We start from the raw sequence: 17,574 nt of genomic DNA on the forward strand, positions 1-17,574 counted from the left end.
TTGAAAGGTCCATAACCATTTTTAATGTCACTTCAAATTTTGTAGTTTAAACCACAAGTGTATGTTACCGCAGTCTGTTTGACATGCACTACCTTTCACATATTACATACAAAACCCCCCAAAACAAAACATGTTACATGTGTTTACACCTTAATAAACAAACAGCTAACTGATCTCATACTTGGGCAAACCTGGGCAAACACCCCATTTATTCAATCCATTGTGGATTGTAAATATATGCGAGTACAACAACATTCTAGAGTTTCCAATTTGTACTCTACTTGTAACTGTAATTGTAACATAGGTACATATTTTTTGCAAGTACTTGCCTCAGTCTAGTAGATATCAAAAATCTCAAACACATCCCTCTATGCTTCATCAGGCACGGTATTTTACCAAAATAACAGATACTAAAACTAACGAGAACTTCTCAATATTTTTTCTTTTCTTTTCTTTCCAAGGTCACAAAATAATTTGGAACTAAAATGTTTTTTCACATCTAGTTTTAGTTTTCTCTTAGAAAAGCTGTGAGAGAGATAAAGGTTATCTTATCTGTGTAAAAATGAAGCAACATGTTAGCAGCTGCACTGTCGACAGTAATGTCAGCAAACTAGTAAGCCCTCACAGTGACAGCAAGCTGCTGTTATTAGCATTAGCTGAGAAAAAGTGCAGGAAGAGGAATCACATTTTCAACAACAGCATGAGGAACAGACAGAGGAAAATAGAATCAATGTGGTAGGAAAATAGATAAAGAGACATATTTAAGAACGGAGCAATTCAAGTAAACGAACGGCTATTTTAATCATGAGCAGCTTCTAATAGCGAAAGTGTAACTTTTAAGTATCACATGCTGCGCTGGAGTGAAACTAAGATGTCCTAACTGAACAATAGCTGTACTAACCTGATAAAAAAGAAACTTCAGTATCAATAATTAAAAAAATTTGAAACATATAGGGAGAGAGCACAGAGCCAAGGACTGATTGTACTGGACGAGAAATAACAGGGACGATTTTTTTTGTGTCCCAGACATGTCTGTCACTTTGCTGCAGAAACTCTCTGATGTGACTATATCCTATCATTCATACTTGCTCAGCAATCATTGAGTGCCCATCTTATTAACAGATGCAAGACTAATATTGCCACATATCAATATAATAGTGCTTCTAAAAAGTTGCATTTACAACAAATCTCTAGAGGAAAGAGGACAAACAGGAACTAGAATACAGTCAGAACAATGTGTAATAAAGGCTTTTGTGTAGCTGAAGGATTACATGGAGCCAGAATAAGACGATATGGAGCATTTCACTCACTAAAGTTAGCTTGACACAGAAGTAACAGTCTTAAAAATGTCCATTACACAAGGCTGACAAATCTTCAACTGAGGTAAATAACTGAGAGTATAACAGTTGAAAACAAAATCCTGAGAATTTTCTGTATTTTTGTAGATTCCATCATGTTGAGAAGCCAATTAAGCAGACAAGGCAAAAAAAGAAACTTTATTATTATTAATATTTATTTTGGAAAGGGATCCAGTATTACATTAATATGTCTATACGTACTTCTAGTGTCTGGCATACAGCTTTTATCAGAATCAGCATACTTTATTAATCCATAAATTAATTAATCCCTGCATGTTATGTAAACATTTCCGGTATGCACAATATATACACAGCTTGAGAATATGTCCAGTTTCAGTGGTGACATAACTGCACAAACTACACATGAAATATGTAACTTCCACTGAAACCAGTGATACTTTGACTTTTCACATGTCCTCTGCTGCAGAGCTCTCAGCGATAATTCGTATCTGCATGCAATGGAGGAAATATATTTGAAACCTGATAACCCAACATCTTCAACAAATCACAGGGGTAAGAAAGAAGTGACAGAAACAGGAAGAGGTTTGTTCATATCTCTTATTACTCTTGTATATTTTGGTGGGATTTTCAGACTCCTGGTTTTTTCCCCCCTTTTCTCTTTTCAGGTCGAAGGAGCTCTAAGAGGAGTTTCTGTTTAGTTGGTATTCTCTCTCTTTGCCTGTTGGGTGCTTTCCTGCTGGCTAGACTGATCACTTTTGGTATTTCCTGTGAGTTGGATTGTTCATAAATATTTCTTCTAATTTACAGTCCCAAAATAATAAATAGTTTTCTAATGCAGTTCTACTGAAATTTAACAAACATGGTAACATTCAAATCAAGGAAGTCTCACAAGTTCAAAATTTATAAATAATTTTAAGAGGACAAGATCACAGTAATAATGGTTCTTTATTCACATGCCAGTATAAAACTGACAAACATATTTAACATGTTTTAAAGGCAAACTTTTTGTTTAACTCTAAAATACATCTGAAACAGTCTCAGGATGAATGCATGAGGTCTTTTGAGTTTCAAATATATGAATATTTATCTTTATTTCAGATCACAACTGCTTACATGATTCAGCTGATCATCTGCCAGAAATAAAGAAACAACTTTCCTCAATGACTGAGGAGAGAGACCTGCTGACTGAAAAGACCAAAGAGCTGAGAACGCTGCTATGTTTGTCCAATCAGTGTGAGTTGTATGAAATGTTTTGTCTTAGTAAAAAGCTTTAGTCGGGAATTCAGTGATTCCGTTTTTTCCTGCTTAATATAAATTACTATTGGGAATCATTATTAATATGTATTTATATGAACAACTGTCAATACCTTTGCATCTATGCTTTCAACATATAGCTTAATTGCATTGGTGCATCTTGTACTCATTACAAATTCACATTTATAAGGAAGTTATGACTGAACAAAATGACTGTACCATCATTATTTAGTAATTTCAAAACTTTATGAATCCAAAATAGAACTTAATGTTTGTTAATGAATTTTATTCATTTTTAATCAAGTTTTCATGTGCAAACTTTCATTGTAGCAAAACAACATTTAACAAATACAATGAGCATTAAACCCCAGAAAGTTGATTCTGTTCATCTGGACGTAGCGTTTTAGTGGGAGAATCTTTTTGTCACTGATCCAAGTGACTTCTGCTTCAGTCTCAGCTGATTGCAGGTTTCCCCAGCTTTATCAATAATGACCTGAACTAGTGCCACTGATTAAAAATGGGCCTTCAGGTCAGGTTCATGGTCATTAATATGCAACTTGTAATGACCATTGATCAGTGAGCATAAAAGAAAGCTGAAGTGTTTGTGTTAGCTGCCAGTCTTCTTACTCCTGTATTTTCTCCTTTTTAACTCTATATCTTTAAAACTGTTAACTATTCAGTTGCTCTTCTATTTGGTGATGATTTGTGTTTCAGTAGGGATGCATCTATTCACTATCATATCTCTTTTGAACTACATGTTTCACCTTCAGTTGTTGCTGTATCTTAAATTCATTTGTGGTAGGTAGGTTTAATCACATTACACAAAGATTTATCAGGCTTTTACCCTTGTAGTTCACTGACATATGGAAACTGGCAATTTTAGTATGTAACAGTGTCAGTGTGGAAAGTCAGGGTTGCACGAATTAGGAAAAACTTTAGTCTCATTTAGTCTCAAACTTTAAAGCAATAAAGTTTGAGTGAAATTAGCACTTTCTTTATTTGAACTCTATAAAATTTTAAATTATTAAATATAATAAATTATTATTATTATTATTATTCTTAATTATAAACATTATATATATATTTTAAATATGCATATAATTTCCCAATGACAGAAAAAGATTGACGTATTACAATAGATTTCTATACTGACAATTTTGACATCAGCACGAACCTTTCTTTTGAAATTAATATGGATACCATTACTGGAGATTTCTTGGACCTTTCTTTTTGGACTGTGGGAGGAAGCTGGATTACCCAGAAAGAACCCATGCAGGCTCAGCGAAAACATGCAAACTTCACACAGGTCTTGGGCAGATGTCTGGATTTGAGACCAGGACCTTCTTGCCCTGAGGAAAAAGTGCAAGACACCACCATGCTGCTCAGGGCAGGTTAAATTGTGCAGGGACCATATCATCAGCGACCAGTGTTGGGGAGTAACGGAATACATGTACCGCCGTTACGTATTTAAAATACAAAATATGAGTAACTGTATTCCGTTACAGTTACCGTTTAAAAAGGTGGTATTTAGAATACAGTTACTTTGTTGAAATAAATGGATTACACTGCGGTACTTTCCTGTTTCATTTTGTCGCGGGTCAGGACTGTTTGGGTTTTGTTTGACAGCTACGTTCTTTCGTTCCAGGCGGCAGCATTACGGTTGCCATGGTTACAGGGCGACGCTCTCTCTCTCTGCGACTGTGTGTTTCCTGGGTGAGAGAGCGCCTTTTCGTTGTTGTTGTTGTTGTGCTAAGCTAACAGGCAGAATGCTAAAAGCATAGCTCTAAAGAATGTAGCATCATGGGCAGTGTAGTCCGTGCTGCAGGGAGAATGGACTGCCATACACGTCATGGGTCTGTGAGCGCGAGGAGGGAGAAAAAGGGGAGTGGAAAGGTACGAGTTGTCGTCGAGGAAAAACGGGAGCTGGAAGCATGTAAATATAATAATAACCACTGCAGCCAAGAAGAGTGCCTGACGAGCCCAGTTGTAAGTAAGCTATTAAGACTCGACTGTACACCGTGTTCGTGTTTTCCTCCGAAAACAATAAGTTCCGTTGGAGCAGCCTTTCAACGCCTCTCTCTGTCTGTCGCAAGAAAAGTTGACCCACACAACAAAGTAAAGCTATTTTTCGGCTACGAGCCGACAGGGACCCCGCCGTATTAGTCAGAGGTCCCTTTACTACAGTTCGGAGTCGCGGACCTTCAGTAATAGTAATAAATCACACAGCAATAGTACATTCACGTAGTTGTAAAAAGCATGATAATATATTAAGTAATCCAAAGTATTCAGAATACGTTACTGTCATTGAGTAACGTAACGGAATACGTTACAGAATACATTTTGGGGCATGTATTCTGTATTCTGTAATGGAATACATTTTAAAAGTAACCTTCCCAACACTGCCAGCGACGTGGTCACTCCAGCCAAGACCATAACATTTTAGTGGGAGAAAATAGGTCACAGCACATTTTTTTTGGTAAACAAAACAAGTTCACGTCATTTTTTGAATCCTCAGCAGGAAATGTGTCCCACACACTTTGTTTTTAGAATAACTTATGGGAGTGGAACTGTTCTCTGTTAATATAAAATAAATTAGGTATTAAAACTGTCACCATGTTAAATACAAGCAGACAAATATAACAGTCAGTAAGTGAATAGACTGCAAAAATCTTTGTGATCAAGACTTTGGAGGATTGAAATTAAATAGAGATTGAATGAGCATCATTATAGAGTTCTTAAAGGATCTTTCCTTCCACCAGACAAAACATGTCCTGTAGGATGGAGCAAGTTCAATCATAGATGCTATCTCCAATCGGAAAGGTCTGATTCGTGGGATGCAGCCAGAAAGAACTGTACAGACGAAGAAGCCGATCTGATAGTCATTGACAGCCCCGAAGAAGAGGTACAGTGTGTTATTGTGTTTGTAAATAAACACAATAGTTCAAATTCTTAACTTTTTCTTCCTAAAAGTGTTTCTTATGAGCGTTTAATCAACACATATCTAAACACAAAAACCTGAAATAACTGTGATTCTGTCTCAGTGTAGAAAACAACTTACAGACACTTTCTGTGGTTCTATATGGAATTTGTCTTAGCTGAATAGTTTCATTCTTCAAAAACTTTGATGAACATGTGAATTTTAAAACATATTTATAGAACTAAAGTGTATATATTATATGGGTCCTTATTTAAAGAAAGAATAATGAAATGTGGTGGTTTAGCAAAGATAGGAAAAACAGAATATTATAAAATGCTAAAGAATGCAGGGATGCAGCATACAAAGGTTCTTCCACTGTTACTTTGCAAGAGAGCAGTTACTACCAGGTGGATGGGAGTCTGTAGCCAAAGTGCCGGAGCGGCAGAAAGTCCAGGGATTTGAAGCATTGTTTTGCATGGTAAATGATGTCAGACAACTTTTGTGCCACGGATTAGCAAGTCAGTGGTGTCACTTAATAAGTCATGACAGTGACTCTTTTGCAGTAATCAAAACAGCCGTTTTTGAAACTTGGCAACGATGGAAATGACTGTACCAAAACCAACACCGTGGTCCCAGAATCTGGCAAAAAGCAATAGACCAAGGATCTGGTGTACTATCGCCTTGACATCCTCTATTGTTGTGTTGTGTTGCATACAAATGCAGCACTGCTATACAACCTCACTAATATTAGGGTGGTACTCAGTCCAGTTTTTGTGTGGCGTCAGAACTACTGGGACACCGCTGCCTGGAGGGGAAAACAATAGAAGAACGATTTAACTGAAACTAGAAACAACTTGGTAAACTTTACTGTGTGATGCAACATTAATGTGACAATTTAATACCTTTTCTGGTCCTACAGTGTAAATAACCAAATAAATAAAAAGATACGATTTGCATGTGGTAATTCGTTTGAGTTAGCAATGTAGTGCTTACCTTCGCTTTAACTATGAACAATTTCTTGTTCTTCACTTTCTACAATGCAGCATTATTTACCCATCCAGATTGTATATCACAGAATAAAACTGGTTCAAAACTAAAATAAAATGTTTTATCCTCATGTTAAACAGACTTTCCTCTCTACAATCATCAATGAAGAAACTTGGATTGGTTTGAATGACAAAGAACAGGAGGGAACATGGAGATGGGTAGATGGTACTCCACCGACTCTGATGTAAGTCTTCACTTTGGTTCATTTTGTTACTCTAATTACATTTTCAAATCAAAGTTGTTGAATCCACAGATGCATGCAGAATTGACATGAATGAAGTAATAAGATAATGTTGTGACTGACCTGCTAGGTACTGGGCATCGAGTCAACCTGATGATGGTGGAGTTGAGGACTGTGCTTATGTCAGGAATCACGGCAAAAATTCTTGGATGGACTTTCGATGTTCAGCTTCTTTTCATTGGATCTGTGAAAAAACACTAAACTGCAGTACAGTTTACTGACAATGACCTATTATTAAATTTTTTGCAGTTTTTTCTATCATTCTATTTTAAGTTTAGTCTGTTTTATTCTGTTATACTTTCAAATGTATACCATACGTGCATCTACTGGGAGGCTAAGGGGTAGCACTGGCAGCTGCCAGTATTTTTATTCTAGTGTTTACAGTGTTGATTTTTGTGTTTCTTGAATTTTTGAATTGTATTTTTATTTAATTGCCATTGCTTTATTTTCTGTGATAAAAATAAAATAATAGTTCTAATAAGAATTATTAGAAGAATAATTATTATCATTATTGAGTCTCAAGAGAATAGATTTTGCACAGATCTTTATGATCAAGCCATTGGAGCAGTCCAGTTTATAGCTAGCTTAAATATATTGTTTGTAATTTCTTGTAGAAAAGACATGTTCTGGAGGATGGAGCGAGTTCAACTGTAGCTGCTATATCCGGTCTCAAAGCTCTGGTTCCTGGGATGCAGCCAGAAAGGACTGCAGAGACAGAGGAGCAGACCTGGTGGTTGTTGACAGCCCTGAAGAACAGGTACTGTGTTTATGCCTGTGTGACTTATTGTGTTTGTAAATTAATAGTGAAATTCAAGCTCCTTATTTTATGTAAATAATGTCGCCCTCTTTTAAAATACATGACAACGATTCAACACATATATCAGATCAGATTATAAACATAAAACCCAAAGTTGTTCTGTGGGAAAAAACTCATATGACCACATAGTTTTCTGTGATTGTGTAAATGACTTAATGGAACCTTCAATTTAAAAAGTGTTACCACAATTAGGATGAAATAAAAAAAGATGAATATGAGGATTTCAAATCAAATTTATTGTACCACAATGACTCAGAAATATACACAGACAAAAACATTAAGGGGGAAATAACCTGTCAATGGAAAAATAAGAAAGTATGGTGGTGTATAAAGAAAAAGGAAATCATAATATAGGAGGATTCTGAAGAATGCAGGGAATGCAGTCAATGGACCTTTAAGAGTCCACTGACAGAACATAGTACCATTTTAACCAGTCTTTTGTAGACAGTGTCAAAAGATTTTGGTGGCAATGACTTATAACATGTTAAAGAAAAAACGTGACAAATGTATTAAAAGTTTTGAATGAGTTTCAGCAAAAAGTGCATCAACTAAAATTGTGGTTCAAAACTAATATAAATTGCTTTTACTCCATATGAAAAAGACCTTTCTCTCTACGATCACCACAAAAAGAGTTTGGCTTGGTTTGACTGATGAAGAACAGGAGGGAACATGGAAATGGGTGGATGGAACTCCACTGACTCTGTCGTAAGTCTTCACTTTGGTTCAGTTTGTTACTTTCATTAAGTTTCCAAATGAAATGTGTTAAACATATACACACTACTGGTCAGAAGCCTGGACATTCATAGTTTTGATGCCTCCAGTGAGAATCTGCAATGTACAATAGTCATGAAAATAAAGAAAACCATGAAAACCATTAAACTTTTGACTGTTAGTATATAAAACACACTGGTGAACTTACATTTCAGTGGGTTGAGCCAAACTGCAAGGTCAAAAGCTTAAAGATGTACACTAATGACTTGTTTAGACAACATAGGTTAGAAGTTGCTTTATCAACTATGATGTCTTGCTTTGATCTCCATATGAAACTTTGTTATCTTAAAAAAGCCCTGTCACTACACACCAAACATCTGATTTTTGTCTCAATAATAAAAGCAAGCTAATATTATGGTTATGGACTTACTAGGTACTGGGGATCGACTCAACCTGATAATGGTGGAGAAGAGGACTGTGCTCATGTCTACAGTGGTGAGGACATGACCATGAATGACTGTTCATGCTCAACTTCTCTTAAATGGATCTGTGAAAAAGCACCAGACTACTGTATTGTTTCTTGAAGATCTTTTACTTGTTACTTCAGTGGAGACTTTCAGAGAGAAATTATTGAACACCAGCATAGCTGCATATGTTTAAATTTTGGGTTTCTGTTTGGTTTTTATTGCAGTGTTTTAAAGTTTTGATTTTTGTGTTTGTTAACAAAGTATACTAACTTTGTGTTAGTCAAATGTTACATGAAAATGAACAATGAGACAAAACATTTTGAGCATGCAATTTATTGAAAACAAAGCTTATACTGTATGGAACTGTTGTCCTTTTTTATAAACCTCCCTTGCCATCCTGACCCAAAGGTTCTCAATTGGATTTAGATCAGGGAAACGTGCAGGATGGTTCAAAACAGTGATGTTATTGTCCTGGAAAAAGACCCTTGTCCTGCAGGCATTCTGTACTGCAAAGGTAGCATTGTCCTGTGGAAAAACCTAGTCGTTACCACAAAGATGAGGGCCCTCAATCATGAGGGATCCTCTCTGCAACATCTGGACATAGCCAGTGGCCACTAAAGGAAAAAGCATCCCCCGCCACTGTGGCGCATAGAAAACATCTCAGGTGGGATCTGCTTGTCATGCCAGTAACGTTGGAAATCATCAGGACCATCAAGGTTAAATTTTTTATCAGAGAATACAACTTTCTTCCACCTTTCAATATCCCATGTTTGGTGCTCTCTTGCAAAGTCCAAATGGTCAGTTCTGTGGCATTCAAGGAGATGAGGCCTTTAGCGACATTTTTTTTTTTTGAAGTCCTTCAGTCTCAGATGCTGTCTGATGGTTATGGGGCTGCAGTCGGCACCAATAACAGGCTTAATTTGGGTCGAGGATCGTCCAATTGTCATGAACTGTGTGTTGCAGGCAGGATTGTACCCAAATGCAGACTCACAAACAGGATTTGAACACAAAAACTCAGCTTTATTGCTGGTACAAGTTAATACAAAAATTAAACTGGAAATCTAGAAATGGAACTATGAACAGGAGACACAGCCGGGTATGAGGGAGACACTGACATAAATACACAGAAGGATAACTTGGGAAGTGAGAACACACAAGGACTACAGCTGACATGAATTAACATGACGCCACAGGGGAAGCAAGACTAGACACACCAAACATGGAAACACTTGACTTTCATAATAAAACAGGAAACAGAGGAACATGGTACAGGAGTGGAGGAAAGGCAGACAAGAGAGACAGAGGGAGCACGAAGGAGCACAAGGGAGAAAGAAAGGAAACGAGAGAGACATGATAGACTGGGCAAACATGGATAAACATGACAAGCAGGGGGGAACAGAATGAAACCCGAGGAGGGAAACAAAACACAAGAACTCACACAACAAATATAAACACAGAGACATAAAGGGCAAAGACACAAGAGGGAATCTAATAGTCTAATAATAGTCATTTATAATAATAATAATAATAATAATAATAATAATAAAAAGATAAACAGAAAAACCTGGGCACTACAGAATAATCTCAAGACTAACAAAATGGGCTTAAATCATAATACAAAATGACATCAAAACACAAGAAAACTCAAAATGCTGGATCAGTGACCCAGGACCATGACACCAGTGTCTTGACAGACAGCCAACTGAATCTGCCGGCTCAGTGTTGGCGAAATATTTGGGGGTCTTTAACTTGACTTTTTTGTTCCATAACCCTTAATCTTTAAAGAAATTCCAAATGACTTTGTTACTGCGTTCCACCTCAGCAGCATAAGACCCGGCTTATGCACTTGAACAACCCGACCACATTCAAAAAGAGAAAGCTTTTTTTTTTGCCTTTGCTATCAGAACATCATGAGATTGTGATTACCTGAAAATGAATTCACATTTTTGCACAGATTTGGCCCTTTAAAGGCAGGTGGTCCTAAAGATCCAACCATCCAAAATATGATTTTTTTGTCATTTTTCAGGTGGTCTTGAAATTTTGATCGGGACTGTATGTATTTAAGATGATGCTTAGATTAATTCACTTTATTCCACGTCTATATCAACTTCATACTGTCTAGTATAAGAAACAGAGTATACTGTTGGCAAAGGTAATCAGCCGATATAGCTCATTCATTAAACTGCTGACACCTTGTTGAATTGAGTTTTGTAATTCCACAAAGAGCAGCAGGTCAGCTGATCACAGCCTGTGCATTAAGAAAATCTATTGGAGCTCACAACAGAAATTATTGTGAGTTGTGATTATTTTTCCTACACATGTCTGATCTCACTTCAACCCCTGATCGTACTCATTTTACTTTTTAGGTGTGGAGGCAAAGTCCATCTACATTGTAGGGAACAGAAATTAGTTATTTATAAATTCTCTTTCACTGCTTGTGCTCTACAAGATTCAAGATGAGTACAGTCATTAGAATTAGATTAGAATAATATTTTATTGTCATGTACTAGCCTGTGTATAAAACTAGATGGTAGAACTTTTCTTCAAGGATCTCATTTTAATTTTCTTACTCTTGAGTACATTTCAGACCCAGTACTTTTTCAGTTTTATACTCAGCATAAATACATCTGAATTGCATATTTAATTTCCATTATATTTTGTCTATACAGTGTTTATTCGATTGCTTAGAAGTGTAAAAGAAAATTAACTGCAATATATTTAGATTTTTTTTGCAGTGGGAGGGGTTTTTACACTGATGTGTAATCATTATACCAATATGATGAATCTCATCTTCTATCTGTGAAGCTCTTTGTAACTGTGTTTTAAAAACTGCTATGCAAATAAAGTTATGTTTTTTGTCATTATTTTTATTATTGTATAGAGATGCAAAATGAGTACCCAAGCATTCGCAGGAGGATTAGTGAGCATCTCTCAATTTCTGAAATGAAGACGAAATGAAGAGGAAAAGAAAATATGATGAAGGAATTGACAGAGCTCCTGAGAGCAGTTGAAGAGGAACAAAAAAAAATGCAAGCAAACAAAACAACTGAAAAGGCAAAGGCTTACTTAGGGCAAGTCCGGAGAGAATTTACAGAAGGCAAAGAAGGAAAATTAAATAGCAAAGAGCAAATTGTTGCATCATTCATTCGCACAGTTAGGATACTGATTGTCTGATCCCTACTTGCCTCTAGCAATCGTGGCATTAGATATTAGAATTAATCATTTAGGGTCAGCATCATGTGTCATACTACCAAATGTGCTCTTCAAAGGAGGCTTGCTTCAGACTGGGTTTTTCTGTCATCCACTTTTTTTAACAGATAAAAGAAAAAAACCTGACTGATTCGGTAATATCAGTTTGCCAAACACATGGCTTTGTATGGACGGAAACACAATGGCAGAAGAAGATGGGTGGATGGATACTCTAGGAACAACAAGTAAGCCTGCAGTACAAGAGTGAAGTGATATGGTACTATAAGGTCATTAAGTTAAGATGGGGCCTGATTATTTAAGACCTTAAGACCTTCTGGATTTAACAGGGAGCCAGTGAAGGGAAGCCAATATAGGAGAAATATGCTCTCTCTTTCTAGTCCCTGTCAGTACTCTTGCTGCAGCATTTAAGATTAACTGAAGGATTTTCAGGGACTTTCTGATAATAATGAATGATTATCAGGAAACAATAAATGCATGAACTAGTATTTCAACGTCACTCTGAGACAGGATATTCCTAATTTTAAAAGTATTGTGTAAATGGAAGAAAGCAGTCTTACATATTTGTTTAATATGTGCACTGAAGGACATATCCTGGTCAAAAATGACTCCAAGGTTCCTCACAGTGTGACTGGAGTCCAAGGCAATGCCATCCAGAGTACAAATCTGGTTAGACACCATATTTCTAAGATTTTTCAGGGTACAATAACTTCAGTTTTATCTGAATTAAGAAGCAGAAAATTAGAGGTAAACCAGGTTTTTAAGTCTTTAAGACGTTCCTGCAGTTTACATAATTAGTGTGTGTTATCTGGCTTCATGGATAAATAGAGTTGGGTGTCATCTGCATAGCAGTATGTTATGCCTTCTGATGATACTGCCTAAGGCAGGGGTCAGCAACTTTTAATACCCAAAGAGCCATTTGGACCCGGTTTCCAAGGAAAAGAAAACACTGGGAGCCGCAAATACTTTTTGACATCTAAAATGAAGATAACACTGCATACAATATTTTTACTGTTATTCTTTGTATAAACAACTATAGTGTGTTGCTTATGAAATTCATGAAGTGCTACAAAGAAAATCAAATTTTATTTATGTAATGAACACATTTTGAACTCTTAAAAATTATAACAAAAGAGAAAGACATCCAGTTGAAGGTCTCTTAAATGAATTAAAAAGCTGAACTTAAATTATCCATGTAGCAAACAACAACTGAGCCGTCATCCTTATATCGCCTTTGGGCTTTCGGAGCATGTAGCGGAATCTTGACCTGAATTTTAAAAATAATTGGAAAAAAAGCACTATGCTCCTAAAAAGTGAATAATAAATATTTGTAAAATATCTACATAAATATTTATGTGTATGGCGGGGCGTGGCCTGCAGTGCCGCTGCAGGAGAGGTGGTCATACCTGAGCGTCATCCACAATCACGCCTCACTGCCTTAAAGTCTGTGCTAGCCTGCATGTGTACAGCAATCGTGTGTGATAAGTGGTCAATAAAGAGAAGCTGTAAAGCATGTTCATGCAAACATCGTCGGGTCTGCCGTGTTATGTTTACCATGGGACTTCTGCTCCTGAACCTCTGCGCATAGGGCTACACGAAGTCACTTTCATCTTTACGCAGGACTGTAAGCTGTCGTCTGTGAGGCGTGAGTGATTTTTGTTTTTATCATAGTTCATGGTGGGGAATAGCTGCTCAAATACGTATGTGGTCCGAAGATCGACAATCTACAAATTAGGCATATTGGTAGGCCGCTCTGGTCAGAAGTAAATGCAAATAAATCTGCCCAGGCATCATTAAATGTTCTATTTTCTTCAGATATTTTTCTTTTCTTACATTTTTCCATACTTGGCCTGCCTGGGGTTGAAAGTCTCGATAAATGCATGGCATTTCGGCAGGTATACCGGCTTCCGTGAGTGTGACTCTTATTTTGAGCAACGAAAAATAGTAAAATATCATTTTATTTTTATATTTCAAGATCATGATAATCTTCCAATTTAGAACCACAAGTTAGTAGTATCTGCAATAAAGATATTTTCATACATTGTATACATTGTACCATAAGCCAAGGTGTCTCCATTTTTCTAATCCTTTAATAATATTTTGTACATTTCAGGGACTCTTCTGTTTTTGGAGTGTATTTTTTATGTATCTGTATTATATTATACATACACTTTAAGTGAATCTCTGTCCAAAAAATGCACTCAGTTTACTTTTTACTCACTATGAGCATCATTCATTATTCTCCCGCAGTAATTAAGGTTAGGATTTGTATTTTTTTTTTATTCCAATCCATTCTTCTTTGGCAGTAGTAGTCTTTAGCAGCATTTAAATAACCTTTAACAAAACCATCAAATCTGATACAGACTTTTAAAAAAGTGTTTTGCTTTTCTTTCACAAATGTGGGGATTAAATTGTGTTAAAATGTACAAAACAGTGATGTCATGTCATTTGTGAAGAGGACCCAGGCACAGAGAGACTTGATGAAATTAAGAATCTTATGATTTAAGAAAGAAATTTGCAGACTTGCACAGAGAGGGTAAAATTATGATGACTGATAATGGAGATGAAGACAACAGACGATGAGGACAGGGAGGAACAGGGGTTTAAATGCACCAAGGAGATAATCAGAGGGAACTCGGGACAACTGGAGACATTTAAGGATGCAGGGACTGACAGAGACAGGGAAGAAGTCTCATCGTGACGAGTAAAGTTTACCTTGCCTGGATGGGCAGCTCTCTGGGTGCTCAGCACCCCCAAAGCTCTGATCCTAGAATCGCCCTTGGCCTGTACCATTCCCAATATGCGCTGGCATGACATCGGGGCAGCATGGGTCCGAGCAATTTTTTCTTCTTTTTTTTTTGCCGATGCACGTGATGCCACCCCCCACCACGATGCCACCCCGGGCAACCGCCCGTGTCGCCCGTATCAAAAAACGCTACTGCTTGTAAAGTTATGTTTCTGTTAAAACTGTTTGAAAAAGAGAAATCGATTCACCTTTATAGTAATGTTTGCAGTTGTATGTTGTGATGACTGTAACTCAGATAGTCTAGCCTATCACTGGGGAGCCTAGACTATGAGAAATGCCTCTGATATAGTGTGAACAAAGTTGTGGAAAGACACATTATAGCATAAAAAACAAACTGAATATTTTACACTTTCCCGTAGCTTAGGTTTACATTTTTCATGTCTGTCAGTCACTCATATAAGCCATCCATTAATAATCAATGCCTATGTTAACATATATAGATGTACATATACTGTATAGTAGATTTACACAATATGAAATAAGTAGCAGTAGTAGTACTTTAAGCAACTTGATGACTGGAAATAAAAGCAGTCTTTTTGCACCCCCAAGTGGCCAAATGAAATAAGGTTAGGATGAAAACATCAAGGAGTTACTGAAATATGTCCTCACTTTCAGTATGACAGATATGCTGCAGAATATGGCCTCTGAAAATATGCTTCACTGCCATAGATCCCAATACTGCTGGAACTGGCATGACAGAGTTCATTTCTTAGGTCATCTATTTAACGGATTTCAAAAGGTAACTCATTTTTGAAAATCTCTGACATTTGGCTCACATGTTCTAAACAAGCTGCTGTGCTGTACAGTCAAGGCATGGTAAAAATTTAGCAGACTTTCACTAAGCAATATGTCTAAATAAACACATTACTGTTCAGCTTATGGATTTGTCACATTCTTCAAGCAGAATAAAGAGAATGTACTGGCCTCGTAGAACCACTTTCTACTATCCAGGAGTTAAACACCTCCACACAAAAGTCACTGACGCCAGAGTGGGTTTAGACTTTGTTTTATATGGCAGGTGTGAAACTGTAACAACAAAATACAGTGTATATGAGTGACAAATTAAATAATTACTTGAGGAGCTGCGTGACCAAGTGCTAATGCTAACACCAAACAACTGTCTACGAACCATAAATTAGCACGCGTAATACAGCATCTAATTAACTGCTATTAATCAACATAAAGTGCCAAACAATAATACATACTCACAGGGAATGCCTTTTTAACAGCCTTTCACAGCATAAATCACAGCATAGATCACATTCAGTCGATCGTCTGACTCTTTCTTACACTTCCCCCATCTGCACACGGACCATGCCTTTCTCTTAAAGGGCCAGTGCACTAACCAAACAAATCAAACATGTACAAATTTGACAATAGTCAGAACAGAGAAAAACATGCAATAATAAGGTTTTTGCCCCAAAGTAGCACCTGCATCAACTGTCTGCCCCTATTAATTAGTACTCTTAATTTTACAGTGATAAAAACACCTGGATAAGTAGTAGGAAAGTAACGTGGTATGTTTACTCAAGTAGTTCACTAAAGTAGAGGTTCAAATTACTTTTATGTTGTGCTTCTCTCTGCTTCCCCACTAACATTTGCACTAACTCTATCATTAGAAACAGATTGATGATTTCCGATTGATGTTTCTCTCGTCTTTTCACTCTGTGAGTCTATACACCATTGCTGTATTTAATCAAACTCAAAAAGACTTTAATTGTGCTCTTTATAAAATAGCTGCTAAAATCTCCAGTTGTTCACAGATGGCTCCTCCTCTCTGAGCCTGGTTCCTGTTAAAAGTGAGTTTTTCCTTCCCACAGTTGCCAAGTGCGTGCTCATAGGGGTTCGTGTAATTGTTGGGGTTTCTTTCTGGTCTACCTTACAATATAAAACACATTATGGTGGCTATATTGGTGCTATGTAAATAAAATGTAATAGAACGACTGCATATGCAAATATTAGCATTTAAAATCTATACCATTTATTTGAGAAAGTTTTTTAATTTATATGCTTTTAATATACTTTAAATCAAATCATCAAATCCTTTTTGGGGGTGCTTCAGCAAAGGGCTGGTCTGGATGGGCCTAATCTGAGAAACATGGAAGACGTTATGTACCTTCATAGTAGGCGGAAGGGCCAGCCGGACTGTCACTGGGTTCAGGAGGCCGACCATGCGAATGGCAACGGGGCAGGTCCGGATGCCGGCCACGCAGTAGGCAGTGGCGTGGAAACAGTTCTGGGGGCCGATTGTGCGGACGGCAACGGCGGCGTGGAAACAGTTCTGGGGCCGACCGTGCGGACGGCAATGGCGGCGTGGAAACAGTTCTGGGGGCCGACCGTGCGGACGGCAACGGCGGCGTGGAAACAAGTCCGGAGGCCGGCCACGCGGAAGGCAGTGGCGGCGTTCAGGAGGGCGTCCACGGTGGCGGAGATGCCCAACAAGCGGCCTGGCAGATGACCGACGATGTGGAGGTGGTAGTAGGGGACCTGAAGGCTGCGTGGCCCCTGCAGCCCCAGGCGAGGCGGAAGCTGAGGCTGGACCAGACGAGGCGGAAGCTGAGGCTGGACCAGACGAGGCTGATGAGGATGATGAGGATGCGGAGGCTGGACCAGGCGAGGCTGATGAGGATGCGGAGGCTGGACCAGGCGAGGCTGAAGCAGAAGCGGAGGCCGGACCAGGCGAGGCTGAAGCAGAAGCGGAGGCTGGACCAGGCGAGGCTGAAGCTGATGTGGACGCGGAAGCTGGACCAGGCGAAGCAGCTGATGAGGACGCTGAAGCTGGACCAGG

The 17,574-nt window shown here is 37.9% G+C and overlaps 1 protein-coding gene across 1 annotated transcript; it reads left to right on the plus strand.

The window, feature by feature from the left end:
- The first annotated feature begins 2,435 nt into the window (after positions 1 to 2,435).
- On the plus strand, positions 2,436 to 8,890 carry LOC146650804 (C-type mannose receptor 2-like). The gene is made up of 7 exons (XM_085385168.1): positions 2,436 to 2,552; positions 5,333 to 5,475; positions 6,618 to 6,721; positions 6,849 to 6,985; positions 7,393 to 7,535; positions 8,197 to 8,300; positions 8,740 to 8,890. Exons 1-7 carry the CDS (start codon positions 2,480 to 2,482, stop codon positions 8,888 to 8,890), a joined length of 855 nt encoding a protein of 284 aa, XP_085241294.1. The 5' UTR covers positions 2,436 to 2,479.
- Positions 8,891 to 17,574: the final 8,684 nt, after the last annotated feature.

The sequence above is a fragment of the Rhamphochromis longiceps genome, linkage group LG16, assembly GCF_057381845.1.
Source record: "Rhamphochromis longiceps isolate RC_006_pf linkage group LG16, R_longiceps_female_GT1.1, whole genome shotgun sequence".
NCBI lineage: Eukaryota > Metazoa > Chordata > Actinopteri > Cichliformes > Cichlidae > Rhamphochromis > Rhamphochromis longiceps.